This window comes from Sturnus vulgaris, chromosome 10 (assembly GCF_052056855.1).
Source record: "Sturnus vulgaris isolate bStuVul1 chromosome 10, bStuVul1.hap1, whole genome shotgun sequence".
Taxonomy (NCBI): Eukaryota; Metazoa; Chordata; class Aves; order Passeriformes; family Sturnidae; genus Sturnus; species Sturnus vulgaris.
Genome location: NC_142252.1, coordinates 4206158 through 4221637, shown reverse-complemented (window position 1 = coordinate 4221637; position 15480 = coordinate 4206158). Strand labels below are relative to the sequence as shown.

The window sequence follows — 15480 nt, the reverse complement described above, 5'->3', positions numbered from 1 at the left end:
TCCTCGGAGGCTTCTTGGCTACTGCTGGGTCACAACGTGAGTGCTGGGGAACTGCCCAACGCTGCTGTTTATAGTTACACGAGTAGTGTCATAGTGATCATGAGTGGTGATATCACTGGGTTCTGTGATGACACCCAGGAGCTCCCCCACGCACACAGGCAGATCCTGTGGCACAAAGCCCACCTGGCAGTGGCTGCACACCTCAGTGTTTGCCCAGCTCCCTTCCAGGCAGTCCCTGCTGGGGTGAGGCTCTGCCAGTCACACTCGCCAGGACCTGCTCTGCAGAGCTTTTCCATGGCGTATCCTGGTGCCTGGGGCTGCACCTCCCCGGGGCGGGGGGACTCTGCTTGGCCCTTGGTTGAATTTCAGGAGGTTCCATCAGCCCATTTCTCCAGCTTGTTGAGGTCTTTGTGGGTGTAGAGTCACCCTCTGGTGTCTCAGCAGCTCCTCCCACTGTAGGAAATTCAGCAGACCTGCTGAAGGTGCCCTGGGGCCTATTATTCAGGCCACTATCAAGAAAGTAGAGGATCAGTCCCAGTACTGACACCTGGGCAACACTGCTGATGATCAGCCTCTATCTCAGCTTCATGCTGCTGACCAACGTCCTCTACTTAAAAAAACCAGTATCAACCGTTAAAATCACTTCCTCAGAGGGCAGAGCTTATTTGCAAAGTTCTACCTCCCCTAAGCCTCCTGCTTTCTCTAAACTCATGAGAAAAGTCTGGGTGATCATTTATCAGTCTCAGTGAGCATTTTCCCCTTCAAATACAGCAGCTTTGGAATACAACAGAGGATCTGTTGAATTCTTTGCCTCTTCCACCATTTTTCCTGAAAATACCATCATAGCACTACACACCAAAGCCCTCTGCATTATTTTGTACCCTCTGCAAAGAGACTGAGGTTGTTTGGCAGAGACTCTCCAACACCAGGCACCTCCAGGGCCCTGCTGCTGCTGCCACCATAGCCCTGCTGTGACTGGAATGGAAGAGGCTGTGATGGCAGCAGGCCACCCCAGCACAGTTATCCACCTGCAGCTGAGAAACCTGTGGCCACAGCTCAGTCTATCCCCAGGATTTCACCTCTCAGAGTGAAATCCCACCTGTTTGTCCTACTTTTCCTATCACATGGTTGGAATTGGCCCAGTGCCAGCTTTTTTGTGGCCTTTATGTGCAGAGCTGTTGAACTCTCACGTGGCTCAAAGCTCCCTGTTACATCTTGTTAACCCCTTCTTTCCAAGTTCCCTTGTGCATCCTCCTAGTATCCACTGCAGATGGTGGGGCGCTGTCCCACTCCTCAGCTGTGGTGTCCCCATCACTATCTGCTTCTCCAACCCAGTCAGGACAGCTTTCCATCGTGGCAGCCTTGCAAAGATCCAGTTAATCCTCATAAAATGTCTTTTTAGCTGCTGGGCTCTGCTCTCAGTTACACTGCAGATGCTTCTTCCCAGAGCTGAGCAGGCACCTTGGCCACCCAAGGACACAGCTTCACCTCCCCAGCCTCACCAGCTTTTCAGTGCATCAGCCACCTGATCCCCTCACACAGCAACCTTCACAGGAGGAATCAAGAGTAGCTCCAACTCAGGCTATGGGAGGCAGCCCCTGGGATGAGGATGCTGGAGCCCAGCACGAGCTCAGGATGAGAGCAGAGGACACAGACCCTCTGTCCAGGGACACTGGGTGCTGCCCTAGCAGCATGGCATAGCCTCTGCTTGTCCCCAGGGCATGGCCACATTCCACCCAGGCAGGGCCTGGCTCCCAGCAAGTCTCTCTGCTGCCCTAGCTGAGCAGAGGAGGACAGAAACAGTCACAAGTGGGGTCTCAGGACGGGGAACTTGCTTGCGGGGCTCCTCCATCGCTGATGGGTTTGGAGGCACCATCCCTTCGTGCTGGGAACGGAGCCAGTGGGAGTGCTCAGGGAACCCAAAATGAATTTACTGGTCCCAGTCCTAGCCCAGCAGGGGCAAGGCAGTTCAAAAGGTTTTAGCACCAGCTGTCCCTGGACATTGCTGGCTCTCAAACAAAGCCCCCCCAGCTTTCCTTCCCTGTACCTTTGGTTGGCCCCCTTCAGGCCAGTGCACACAGGAAAGCCCAGGGCACAACCAGGAGACAGTCTGCATTAAAAGTCACCTGCAAGTCCTGCCCTTGGAGGGGGCTGGCAGCAGCCAGGGCCTGGCAGCCAGCACAGTCCAGGCAGCAGCAGCAGTGAGGGCTCCCAGCTGCTTCAGCTCCTCGAGCTCAGCTGGAGCAGCTTGTGCTGAGCTCCACAAGCCCTGCATGCAGAGGGAGCATTTTAGCCAAGCCCATGCAGCCCCAGGAGTCCCCACTGTGGCAGGAGGCCACAGGCAGCTTTCCTCAGCCCAGCCTCTCGCAGTCCCTGCACAGCTGCACACGGGGCTGTGGGTACTGCATGGCCAGGCCTGGAGAGGCACCGGACCATGGAGCAGGCAGCTCCATCCTCCTCCCCATCCCAGCTCCCTTACACAGCTCACGCTGCAGTCTGAGCCCCCAGGCCACCCCAGGAACACAAGAGCTCTCTCCTAGAGATGCCAGGGGACAAAAGGCCAAACTCTGAGCAGAACACCCAGCTCCTTCATTAGAGAGCAGCCTTACTTTTATCCCAAACTCTTCCTAACGCCTGAACATCTCTGTGAACAGACTGCTCCTTCCAAGCCCAGCGAGAGCCCAAGGCTTCTGCCTCCCCCTGCTACCCTAAATGAGTCAGAGCCCTGTAACAGTGACAGCTCCATCAGCCACTACTGCCAACCTGTGCCTGCAGTGGAAGCAGAATTAAACTCTTTCAGACCAGAACGGTAATTGAATCAGTTTAATATACAGTCAACATATTGTAAATGCACTTGAAACTTACAGTATTGCTAACAGATGTGGCGATTGAACCCAAGACCACCTTTCTAGAAAGGCACAGAGAGGTAGGAGAGTTGGGGCATTTCCCCAGATTAGTTGCAAGGGAGAAGGTGCACATAAGACCTTCCTCCTGGAAGCACCAGATCACCAGAAACTTGTGCTCTTTGAGAGGACAGCTAATGTGCTGGGATAAGTGCAGGCACCTGGAGTGACAGCCAAAGCTTCCTGCTGACCCATATGTCAGGAAACTCTTGCTGGCTTTTGCATATACTAAAAGAAAAAAAAAAGAGGGGGAAGGGCAGAGCAGAAGAGCCTAGCTCTGTGTGCATGAAGTGTTCTTGGTGAGGCAGGAGTGAGGGAAATGTGTGATGTTGCTTTTGCCCTTGGCTGGGACAAGGACAGTTATGTGCATTGCTTTGGACACCACAACCACTCCAGCAGTGAGTGAGAAGAAATGAACCATCCTCGAGTATTGCCACCACGGTTTCCTGCACCAGCAGGGCAAGAGCAAAGCTCTGTCCAAACCAAGCACCTAGAGTGGGCACAATGGTGTCACCAAGCATTTGGGTCATCCTTTGTGGCAGCTGAAGTGGCACCACGGTGGTGGGGGGAAGCCTGGAGACTTTTGGCTCTGCAGAAGACACTGTTGACCAGGTGGGTGGGTCTGGAGATGCTAATTCTCAAATTTTGCATAAGGGTTCTCTTCCTTGAACAGGCCTAGAAGAGAAGAGAGATTTGTTCAGACAGCAGCTCCCACACTGGTCATAGCCACCAAGAAAACCAGTCCTGGGAAACAACTCCTTGTCATTTGAGCATCCTCAAGCCTCCTGGCTGCAGTTCTCCCAAAACACCTGCTCTTACTTGAGCAGTGCCCACAGTCAGCACTATTTCACTCTCCCCTTCTGCACAAGAGGAGACATCCATTGAGAAGCTTGACCTGATGGCAAACTCCTCTCCCATGCAGTCCATGCACAGTCCAGGTAAAGCAGCCTGGCTAATCTTCCAGAGTGCTCCCCTGCACACCCCTTCTGTCTGACTGCTACAAGCAGAGAGTCCAGACCCAAATTAAATTAAAACTGTTCTTAGACTTGCTTCCCTGCTCCTGCACCAAGACTAGGAAACAGCAAGGCACGGTATAGGGCTGACTTTTGGGCTAGCAAAGAGCCATATGCCATGCTGTTTGCTGTTTTCCCAGCTCAGCACTTTTGAAGAACAGCCACAAAGGATAAGATTGCAAACTCTGCCATCAGGCTGCAGCAAGACAGCCCTGACATGCTAAGACAGTCTCAGAGTGAAGCTCTTCTACAGGCAGGTGCTTTCCCTCTTCAGGCACAGCTTTGCCTGCTCTTTCTTCCCCAAAGGAGCAAGCCCATCCAGAGGCCCTGGGATCTCCTGCCTAACCTGGACCTGCACCTGGCAGCAGCTGCAGGCAGAGGAAAGGTCTCTAGCTTTCCCTACAGCCCCCCTAAAGCCAGAGACCACCAATGCAGCATGCATGAGCCCAACTGCTCCACAGCCAGACCCTGGCAGAGCCCCCAGTGGGCAGGCTGGAGGGACCCTCCCCTGCACAGAGCAACTGGCTGTTCCCTGCTTCCTTCCAAGCTGATGTTCCCCCTCAGGTAGGTCCAGAGCTGGTCCAGGTCCATGGGACTCACCTGAGGGACAGTCCAGCCCCAGGAAGGAGACTGTGCACTCCCAACCCCAGGGGACTCAGGAGACACCTCCTGAGGAAGCACTGTCAGCACAGAGGATCAGTGGGATTGGGGTGGGATTGGTGCCTGCTCTGTGCTCCTGCAGCTGTGGGCATTCTGATTCCTATCTGCCCACACACCCCAGGCTGCTGGCTCCCCAGCCACTTGTTCACCACAGGGCTACTGGAGGGCTGTGCCTGAAGGGTAACAGCATTAAGATGGTGCTGTGTCTGCCAGCTTCTGCTTCTCCCCTCAAGTCAAGATCCATCAGCTTCTCCCACATGGTAAGCTTGGAGGACACATTCTGGGGAACAATATACAATTCCTCTTCCCTGTCCAGGAAAAATAGCCCATGTGTGGGCTCACACACCATGACCCCAGCATCTCTACACTTGCTCTGAGCCAAGAGAAGCAGAGACCATGTTTTCCCTGGTGGCCAGGTCTCATCTACAGCTGTAACCATGGCAAGGAGCACAGTTACTGAGGCTGTTTCATCTAAAGCTTAGTTCGAATCACTCATGTACCGTATTTTCTTCGGATTTCATCATGCCGTGATTTCATCTCTGCTCTCCTGCGAGAAGCAAACAGAAAAGCCATGAGTCAGTAACTGGTGATACAAAACAGAACAAGAAGTGCCAGAGCCCCCTGCTTATTCCCAACCAAGAGAGCTGCAGGCTGGCAGGTTTGCTCAGCCTCCCACCTTCTGAAGGCTCTGGGGACCACCAGAGCCCCCCCACACCAGCAGCCCTCGGGGGATTGCATACACAGTACTTGTGATGCTACATCCACGAGTCACCCCAGCATGACATTCCTCATGAGGCCTGTGTGTGAGCTAGGACTGAAGCAGCTACTGTCTGCATTTGCTGAGCCCCACGTGCCTTTTGACTTCACAGACAGAAGCCAAATCACTCGGCAGCCTCAAGACCTCTGGTACAAAGCTCACCTCTCCTCCTGCCGCACCCGCCTCTTCTCCCGCTCCCTGGCTGCTCTCTCATCATCCTTGTCTGGCCTGGTAGACACAAAAACCCCTCAGTGCACTCAGCATTCAGTTCTGCAGCCGCACATGGCTGCATCTGAGCTACTCCACACAATCAGGGGACCGCCCCCCCAGTACTTACTTTTTGCTCTTTTTCTTACAACAGCAGCAGCAGCAGCAGACCCCCAGCATGATCAGAATTGTTCCTCCCACCACGGACATTGCAATGATCAGGGCTTCAAAGTTCACTGAAGGATTTGACAAAACGTGTTTAGCACACACAGACACAGCTACCTGGAGTTACAATATAGGATCACAGAATCATGAATGCTGGGAAAGCACTCTAATATCATCAAGTCCAACTGCTCTCCCAGCACTGCCAGATATTCCAGTAAACCATGTCCCCAAGTGCAACAGCTCAGGCTTTTTTTTAATGTTTCCAGGCATGGTGACTCTACCACTGCCTTGGGCAGCCTGTTCCACTGTCTGACCACCCTCTGAGTGAAGACCTTTTTTCCTAATATTCAATCTAAAGCTCCCCTGGTGCAACTTGAGGCCATTTCCTCTTATCCTACAGCCATTTTCTCTTGTCCTATTTATGAACATACAACTACTGTCACCAGCAGCTTCAGTCACTGGGCTGGAGATGTGTAACCACCTGGGAAAGCAAATGGACATTGTTAGCTGTAGATATACCAAGTGTTGGTACTCACAAATAAACACTAGCTGAGTAATGTACCTGCTAACAGGAGTGCTCAGTTATTGAGTATGAAGAAAAGCAAAGAAAAATGCACTCAGGTCAAACTCCTCTGGCAGAAACAGGAGCAAAGCTATCTTAATCACTAATCCAGGTAAAATATAACCATCAAGGGAAAAATCCCAACAAGTGAAGGCTTCAGGGCTAAGGAATGACCTCTGACAGGGGGGGAATTACTGTCCATGGGAGCCAGCCTCAGAAGACATCTCTGACGACATGAGCACTCGTAGTTGTCTGAAGTCCTTGGGCAGAGAAAAACTGAAACAGATCTGTTGGGATTTATCAGCTTGGGGCTGCTCAGGCAGCTGAAGGCCAAGTCCTGCTTCCTGCACCTGACTGCCATGTCTCCCCAGGCCTGGGGGGATCTGCTTGCCCACACACAGAACAAAACCTGCTGGAACATGGTGAAACAGCAGCCATGAGTCCTGGTCCCTGCTCATCCTACTCAGCTCCTGCAGTAATGGCAGTAGAGACACCAGCCAAAACTGACACATCTAGATGCCAAGGATTTCAGACAACAACAAAGAGGAGTTTCTTCCAAGTATGATTCAGGCTGTTCAGAGACTTGAGCCTGTGGAAATATTTGTTTAAGAGCTATTTTGCACACAACAGCTAGGTAACAGAAATCTCAGTGCACCTGCTCAGAGCACTTTTGAAGGTCATTTAGTGCAACTCCCTGCCATGGGCAGGGACATCTTTCACTAGACCAGACTGTTTACAGTCCTATCCAACCTGACCTTGAATATTTCCAGGGATGGGGCATTCAACATCTCTGTGGGCAACCTGTGCCAGTGCCTCATCACCCTCATTGTAAGAAATTTCTTCCTTTTATCTGTTCTAAATAGATCCTCTTTCAGGTACTCCAGGCTGAGATGATTCCACCACTGAAATTGTTTTCAAAGCCTGCAGCAGCATAGGTGCTTCTGAAACCCTTTTGGGGTTTCAGGATGAGCCTGGGGTTCAGTTCCCCTCTTCCCACACAGAGAAATGTGTGGCAGAGCAGCAGGCACTCCTTCAGCTGATGACAGAGGCTAAGTCACACACCAAAAATGCAGACTCACGTAAGAGCTAATCTCCCACAGGACTAATCTCCTCTATAGCAAGTTTTGCAAGCTAAGGAATGTGCTCTTTTATAATGAAACCTTTTGTGAAGCTGCTCACATTAAAACTAGTATTTCAAGGTCTTACAGAAGTTTCAGAAAAGCATACCACAGGGCTCACAAAGAGGAGATTCTTCCTCCACAAGCTAAGAGCAGTTTGAACTCTTGTGGGCAGACAAGAGAGCCCAGCCTCAAGCACAACAGATGACAAGCAACGACAATTCAGCTCCAGGCTCCTCATCAAGGGGGTGGGTGAGAGCAACCAAGCCTCAGCTTGCTTCCTTCCTGCTCCAGCCCCCAAAAGCTGGCTCCTGTCTCAGCACGAACATGCACTAAGCTTGGTCTAAACAAGGCACCAATCTCTCCATAAATCCTTCAGAAAACAGAGCAGCAGGGAGGAGAGGCAGCCAAGAGCCAGCTGTCCACCAGACAAATCTCCCAGAGGAGACCTGCACGGGCAATGGTAGTTCCAGAAGAGGTTTTTTTCTCAGGTGGGTAAGAGTAGAGCAGCACTAGAAGCACACGCAGGTTCCCAGAGAAGTCACCACACCTCTGGTTCCAGGAGCCCACCTGGGACAGCAGCCACGTGAAGAGCCAGAAGCAGTGCACAGAGTGGCATGCCAGCTGCAGAGGAGAGATCTTCTGGGATTCAGACACCAGGAAGGCCCACAGAGAACCTTCCATTCCTGTTCTCAGGCGCTAGCCACGTCTGGAGCCTCCATCACACCAAAGCATAAGGGATGTATTTTGGAGTAGCTAAATCCTCACAGGTCCTACTTGCCAGAAGGCAGGGAACTGCTCATACTCTGCTTCCCCGCCCACACTTCAGGAAGTCTGCAGAACCTTGACTGACTTCAGCCTGTCATTGCTACACTGGCAGAGAGATGGGGAGGCAGGAGAACCTCCCACCAGCAGCAAGCTCTCACAGCCATCACCCCAGGCTGGCACTTACCCCAGCACACTCCCCAGCGTGCAGAGCGCAGCTCACACAGGTCAGCCGGGGGAAGGATTCTTCGGACAGGGTATTCCATGCACCTCCTGCTGCTGGCACACCACAGGCACTAGAACACAGCAACCAGGCAGCACAGTGTTACTGGTGCACTGCCAGTGACCCACACTTTGCTTTGGCAGCCACAGCACAGGGCCACTGCTGCTGGCTCACGACAACCAGATACCACCCAGCAGCAGCAGCGTGCTCAGGAGCAAGAGCTGTGTCAGCACAGATCACACCAGGAGAGGCAGGTGAGGGGAGTGCAGAGTTCTAGAGCAAGTAAAGATGCTGAGAATCCTTCTCCTGGCTTAGAATCATACATTATCCTGAGTTGGAAGTGACTTACAAGGATCATTGAGACAGCTACTGGCCCTACCCAGGACAGCCTTAAGAATGCCACCATGGCTTGCACGATAAAATTCCTTTATTTCTGGGATAAGAAGAAAGCCTTTGAGACAAAGCACTCTACACACACAAAGCTGATGAGCAGGAGAGGTGTGCATGTACCCAGCCACTACCAGACTATCTGCAGAGCTTTGCAGCTCTCTCTCCTGGTAGCTCCAACCCCTACCCCAGCATTCAGTAGGGTTTGGTCAAACTGGTTCCGGCTACATCAGCTGCAAGATCTGACTCAAGTTCAAGTTTGCTGATATCTGTGATAAGGCAGTGGAGACTGGCAGGACACCAGCACACATCCTGCATCCACCCAGTGCCATGGCACACACTGGTGGAGGGGAACTTGACCAGCCAGTCCAGCCCTCTCTGTCCCTTCTCCAAGCACGTCGCCCATCCATGAGGAAGCAGCTCAGCAATTCCATTACTCTAATAAAAAACCACACAACAAAACCCACCCAGTTTCTAGCAACCTCCTTCCAGAGCACCAGAGAGGAACTGCCCTCTCACTCTCATAGGTGGGTGGAATTTGCAGCATGTCTGCTACAAGGGTAGGGGACCAGCCTCCCTTCCAGGAAAGAAACGTTTTCAGACGTGGTGAGAGGTTGGGAGTCTCACTGCTGCTACTCACAGTGACATTTTTCAGGCACTCTTCACAGCTCCTGTTCGTATACTGGTGACAATCTGCAGGAAGGAAAAAAGACACTTGAAGACTTTGAAGAGCTTCAGTGGTTTAAAACTCTAGGCTCCTCCAAGCCTGCTCCTACCCACCACTGGACCAGCAGCAATGCATGCTGCTGCAAAAAAGCCACCAGCTTCAGCACGTGGTCTGTGTCATGGTGGGAGGCCCAAATGTAAATGGAAGTTCATCTGCCTTGCTCTGCTGACAAAGCCCTAAGCTGTGAGTTCCTCTCTCTTTATTTCCCTAAAAGCCTGAGCATATGCTATGGCAGTAGGGCAGCCAGGGGACACAGCTAGAGTCGGTCTGGAGGGACCCTATGAGGATGAGGGCAAGCACTGGGTAGGTGGTACAGTCCTGTAGTACCAGATGATGGAGCAGCTCAAGCAAACAAGCCCCAGACACAACAGTTGCTACCAGGAGAAGCAGAGGAGCACATGAGGACACACAGAGATCCTCCAGGAGATGTCCTGTAGCACATCAGGGAAATACCCTACCCCAGCCAGTTCATCCAAATCTTCCTCCAGCAGGACACAGTCCAGGCAATGGGAGCAGCACTGCAGCCAAATCTGTGCTCGTGTTCAGAACCTGTTTCCACCTCCATTTGGCAGAGGAAGACCTCAGTCCTACAGACACAGGTGGCTCTTAGAACCTGTGCCACCATGGATGATGGCATCCCCACGGGATGCATCCAGCTGGACAGGGGAATGGATAAGGTCTGAACCTGAATACAGAACAAGCTGGGCCAGTCCAGCCCCCATTCTGAGCTTAGCTACAGCTCCCAGCAGTGCTCTTGGAAAATGTCTTCCTACAGGATATTCACCTGCAACTCACTGGTGTGCTTCCCCAGATCTTCAGGAAGCCAAGGCCTCAAGAATGAGCCATTTAAAACTGACTCCTGCTTAAGAGTCTAAGCAACAGCCTGTTTGACAGTGGTTTAAAAAGAAAAACTCAAATCAATTTGCCTGACCTCTCACTGCTGGATGAAGGATCACTGCTTTGCAGTGTCGTAATCAGGAAAAAATCAGTCCCAGAGGTGCTTGTTTTCCACTCTCACAATCAGCAAAGCCGCATTTGCTCCCTCCAGCTGGCAGGAACCCTCAGCTATGACCCACTGTCAGCAGTCACATGCTCTGTGCAGCCCTCCAAACAACTGAGCAATTGATTAACATAGCTCAGATAAGGGTGTTTACACACTTGGAGAGGCTGAGATTGCAGATTTTAAACACTCTGAAGCTGCATCCCCGTTTCTTCAAAAGCACAAGGGCGCCTGTGCTGCCCCAGGACTGTTCTTTACCAGGAGTCACAAAACACCCTCCCACACCATAGAAGGCCAGTGGTGGGCAAAAGTAGAACCTGTGTTTTTAACTGGGCTTTGCCTTCCCCCTCTCCTGGCATCCCTAGCTGGGGATCATCCTCCAAGTCATCAAGTCAAAGCCACCCACTTACAGCTATTTGGGAATGGGCTGCTTCGAGGACACCGCAGCATTTCGGGATTTGGTTTGTCCAAATGCCCCACCTCAGGTGACCAGACAGCTGACATGGGAGGGCACAGGAAGCACTGCACTCCTCAGGGACAGACACAGGACAGCAGTTCTTGCTGCACTAGAAGCCACCTGGGAAATGCTTTTGACAGCTGACTAAAGGAGGAGTGAAACGAATGGCTTGGGGTGAAAGGAAGAGCAAAACATGCTGATCCCCAGCTTCCTCCCTGCCAGAGCCACCATGCAGGTGCCATCACATGGAGAACAGTTCCTGGCTTGGAGGAGGGGGTAGACTCCTTAGGACACTCTGAAGGCATTCTGCTACAGCTTCTTCTCCACCTCTGCTGCACCTCTGGGGGCTGTGCTCCATCCCCCACCCAACAAAGAGGAGCAGCCGGACACCACTGCTCCCCACCCATCCATATTCAACCACCCTCGTCTTCTTCCTGGTCTGAGGCTGCCCCAGCCAGTCTCCCCCACCCTCCAAAGGGCCATTGGCAGGAGCCTGGCTGCCCAGTGCTCGTGGTCAGGGAGGGTAAGCAGCTCTCTCACCTGAGCTGTTATCATCACTAAATCATGGAATCATGGAATGGTTTGGGTAGGAAGGGCTTTAAGCCCATCTTGTCCCCGCCATGGGCAGGGACACCTTCCACTATCCCAGGTTGCTCCAAGCCCCAGCCCACCTGTCCTTGAACACTTCCAGGTACAGGGCAGCCGCGGCTGCTCTGGGCATGGAAGTTCCATTGCAGTGGAAGCTGGAAAAGCGGCGAGCAAAGCTCCACTTCCAGCATCCACTCAACTTTCCCGAACTCGAAGGGACACAGCAGGCTGCACCGGATCCCACCCTGCGGAACTCCCAGCGAGGGACCGGGCCTCCCCTCCCAGCTCTCACTGGACAGTGGCCACTCACACCCGGTGGGTGCCAGGACGCAGCCCTGCTTCCCGCACCGGACATCCCACAGAAATGAGATCCAAAGCAGCTGCCCGGACGGTATTTTGGGGTGCTGTGCGAGGTCCCCCACGGCGGGGCTGCAGTCACCGCTTACCTCCGGCCACGTCCTGCGCGGTGACGGCGGCGGGCAGCAGGGCCAGGGCGAGCGCGCAGAGCGGCAGCGCCGGGGCCATGGCGGAGCGCAGCGGGGCCGGGACGGGACGGGACGGGGGCGGCACCGCCGCTGCTGTAGCGCCGGCCGGGGGCGGGCCGGGGGCGGCCCCGCGGAGGGGCAGCGGGGCTGCTGTGATGTCCAGCCGGCCGGGGAAAGGGCTGGGCGGCGGTGGGTGGAGGAGCTGGTGCGGGCGGAGACACCCCCGGGGCTGTCCGAGAAATCCCCGGGGCTATCGGAGTGACCGCCGGGAGTGCCCGAGAGACCCCCGAGGCTGCCCGAGAGTTCCCCGGAGCTGCCGGAGCGACCCCTGGGGGTACTCGAGAGACCCCCGGGGCTGCCGGAGCGACCCCCGGGGCTGCCCGAGCCTAGCGGGACCGCGCCCGCCCGCAGGAGGGGGCCAGACCCCCGCGGGAGGAGGAGGATGGAGAACCAGCCTTTCCACAACCTCCCCGGGTTAATCCCTCGGGAGAACCACTGCCTGCCCCTGCAGACCCACCCCGAAGTGTCCCGCATCCCTTCCCGCACAGTTTATAGCACGCAAGCACGTTAATGGTAAAACACGTATTATTTGTCATGATGTCGTCACCGCGATGTGATGAGGGAGTGGAGTTTTATTGAAGACTTCGGTGTTCGTGCTGGAGTAAAACAAATAGCCCGGCCCTGGAGAGAAGGACGTTGCTTTTGTGGGGCTTAGAGCAGCCCCCGAGGGATGAAGAACAGCTTTATCCCTGGGATGACCAATGTACCACAGCATCCCAGGCTCTGAGACCCTGCCAGCCTTGTCTGGTGTCCCACGTCAGTCACTACAGCCAGAGGGGCTCAAGGACACCTGGATCGATCGACAGGCAGAAATAGAGCGGCTTTGCCAAATTTGACTGTGATTGGAGATCTGTTAGTGTGGGTCTCAGTGCTCAGTCAAGTTCTGTTTTACCTGAGTGCTTGATGGACGTAAGAACCTCAAAAAAAAAAAAAAAAAAAAAAAAAAAAAAAAAAAAATCTGGGTGCCCTAATTTGGCTGGGACATCCCATGGCCATGAATAAATATTTACACTTGTCATTCCAAGCTTTGCATCTTAACCTGGCACCTTGGTCAGCACACGCCAGACATGAATTTTGTAACACTCAGCGTGCTAGGAGCTCCCTCCTGGGCAAAACCAAACGCCTCTGGCCTCACACCCATGTGTTTCAACATTCGAGACACAAGAAGTTGCATCAATGTAAATGGGCATTTTCACACACTGCAGGTCAAGAGTGAACTGGGTGCTCCCCTGGCACCCCCAAATGCCCCCTCGAGGTGCAGGCAGGGGCAGGATGGAGAGATGTGACTTAACCTGGTACTGGCACTGTGGCCAGACCCTCCCTTGTGTTTTGGTCGAGGGATTAAGCATTGCATGGGTGTTTCTCTGTGGGAAAGGGCTTTGGAGGGTAAGGAGTGGTGTGAAGGTACCCATAGGTGGGTGTGGGAGGCAGCTCTGCAGAACAAAGCGTGGGTGCCAGGGAAGAGCTCTGGCTTGGAGAGTCACTGACATTTCAGCATGGAGGCAGCTCAGGGAGAAAAAAGAAAATATTTTAGATTGCCCTAAACAAAATGAAGACGATAACTAATATTTTTCAGCAAAACCCCAAAGAAAGCAGCCCCATAGCTTGAACAAGCAACAACACTGGCTGCCACTGGCTGCATCGTGGAGCTCATCATCCATCTGCTCTGAAAGCTTTGCTCTCCCTGCCGTGCTCTTGGTGTCCTTGAGAGCCAGATGGGCTGGCTGCCGCTGACAGAGCTCCTGCAGGCTGGGAGCATTAGTGGCCAAAGGCGTGGGGTCGGCTGAAGCACGGGATGTGGGAGGTGCAGCACGGGATGCGGGGGCTGAGCCTGGCATGTGTGCGACACAGAGGTGCGCTCCTGTCACCACCACAGGCGAGCGCTCTGCTGCCGGCAGCCGCCTCTCGCCTGTGGTTCAGATTTTGGCAGCTCCTCTGGAGAAACACGAGGCTCTTCATGTGTGATGGGAGCTCGGGCTGTCAAAGACGTGGAACTTGTGCATTTGCTGCTCCAAAAGCAGCTGGTGCTTGAAGCTGGACAGGCATTAATAATCACCCTGGAGTTCGCTGGTGCAGGGGAGTCTCCCCGAAGTCCCCTCTGGAGCACCTGAGTCACTGCTGGATGGTTTGGGAAGCAGGAGGAATCATCAAGCGAACCATTTCTGTTTGCAAAGCGCTTCATTCCTTTGTCCTGAGTCTATCCATGAAGCAACACCTGGACTACAAATCATCCCAGTGGCACGGGCAGGGATCCAGGCAGCGGGAGCAGGCGAGGAGCTGACAGGAAAGTCAGGGGAATACCACTGATCCCAGTGGCCTTTCCTCTCCCTCTCCTTATTTGTCTCTGAAGGGGATTTTCAAACCCTTCAAGATGGCCTCAAGTGGTTTCCAAGGCGACAGTGCTAGAGTCATCACTGCCATGGAAACCCTCTCTTTGGCATCATATAAATATTTCCCTTGAAGGAGGCTGGATGAGTGGGCGATGCACTATTTTCTAGCACTCCCTGGCTGTAACAGGACAACCTCCAGGAGATGGGAGGGAGCCTGGGAGGTTAAAATTAGCTTGCCATGCCAGCTGGCAATGGAAAGAGGTGATTGCTGATGTTTCAGCCCAAAACCTGGAGTTATTTGTGTCAGCGGGATCCAAATGAAAAGGACTTACTCTGTAGGGAGATAAAAATGAAAAAATAAAAAGGGGGGCAGGGGAGAAGCAAGGTTGAAAACTTGTGTTTGCTTGCCATTCTTCAAAAAAACTTCTTAAAGTTTTCTTTTTAATCTCAATCCCACATCCTCTCGGGTCAGTGCAGGCAGATGGGGTCTTGGAGTACTTCACCCTCTCCTGGGAGCATATTCGAGGCCGAATGGTTTTGCTTTGCTTTTAATTGCCTCCTTTCTGTCCCATCAACTCACATGAGCACAGGAGAGGTGTCTGCATGCAGCCCTGACCATAGGCAGTGGAACAGGAAACCCCAAAATACCCTCTTGTGCTGTGGTGTCCCCACACCAGGACTCCCTATGGGGACAGTGGATCTGCCATCAGCTGCAGCTCCAGCCCCTCCAGCCCCTGCCCACCCAGGGTCCTCTGGCTGCTCTGTGCTCACCCCAGGGCACAGCTCTGGAGAGGCTGCCAGCATTCCCAGGGCTCTGCATGGCAGGGACACCACCCCAGCACGTGGCAGTCCTGCTGTCGCCCCACCATGCCAGCTCTCACCAGCCAGCAGCCAGGATGGATTTCTGAGCTGCCCTGGGAGCTCCCAGAGTGGAGGAGCCGGTGTTTTCATAAACAGAGACGTCTGCCTTCATCACTGGGGCCAAGCTCCGAGCAGGGCAGAGGTGCCAGCAGCTGGGACGAGGCTCAGCAGAGGCTGTCCCTGCCCAGGCTGCCGTAAACACCTCCTGTCCC

The 15480-nt window shown here is 53.7% G+C and overlaps 1 protein-coding gene across 1 annotated transcript; it reads right to left on the bottom strand.

The window, feature by feature from the left end:
* Nucleotides 1-2808: 2808 nt before the first annotated feature.
* Nucleotides 2809-12142, bottom strand: PTTG1IP (PTTG1 interacting protein). The gene is made up of 7 exons (XM_014870326.2): nucleotides 11979-12142; nucleotides 9401-9453; nucleotides 8338-8446; nucleotides 5671-5776; nucleotides 5496-5561; nucleotides 5077-5123; nucleotides 2809-3578 (listed from the first exon to the last, which is right to left on the bottom strand). The coding sequence occupies exons 1-7, from the start codon at nucleotides 12055-12057 to the stop codon at nucleotides 3535-3537; spliced, it is 504 nt and encodes a 167-aa protein (XP_014725812.1). The 5' UTR covers nucleotides 12058-12142; the 3' UTR covers nucleotides 2809-3534.
* Nucleotides 12143-15480: the final 3338 nt, after the last annotated feature.

What these genes read in the sequence shown, in the direction of transcription:
- PTTG1IP (XM_014870326.2), bottom strand. Translation starts at nt 12,057, where the DNA reads ATGGCCCCGGCGCTGCCGCTCTGCGCGCTCGCCCTGGCCCTGCTGCCC. An exon ending in CGCGCAGGACGTGGCCGGAG is followed by an intron (nt 9,454 to 11,978) that starts GTAAGCGGTGAC and finishes TCCTTCCTGCAG; the next exon opens with ATTGTCACCAGTATACGAAC. An exon ending in AGTGCCTGAAAAATGTCACT is followed by an intron (nt 8,447 to 9,400) that starts GTGAGTAGCAGC and finishes GCTGTGTTCTAG; the next exon opens with TGCCTGTGGTGTGCCAGCAG.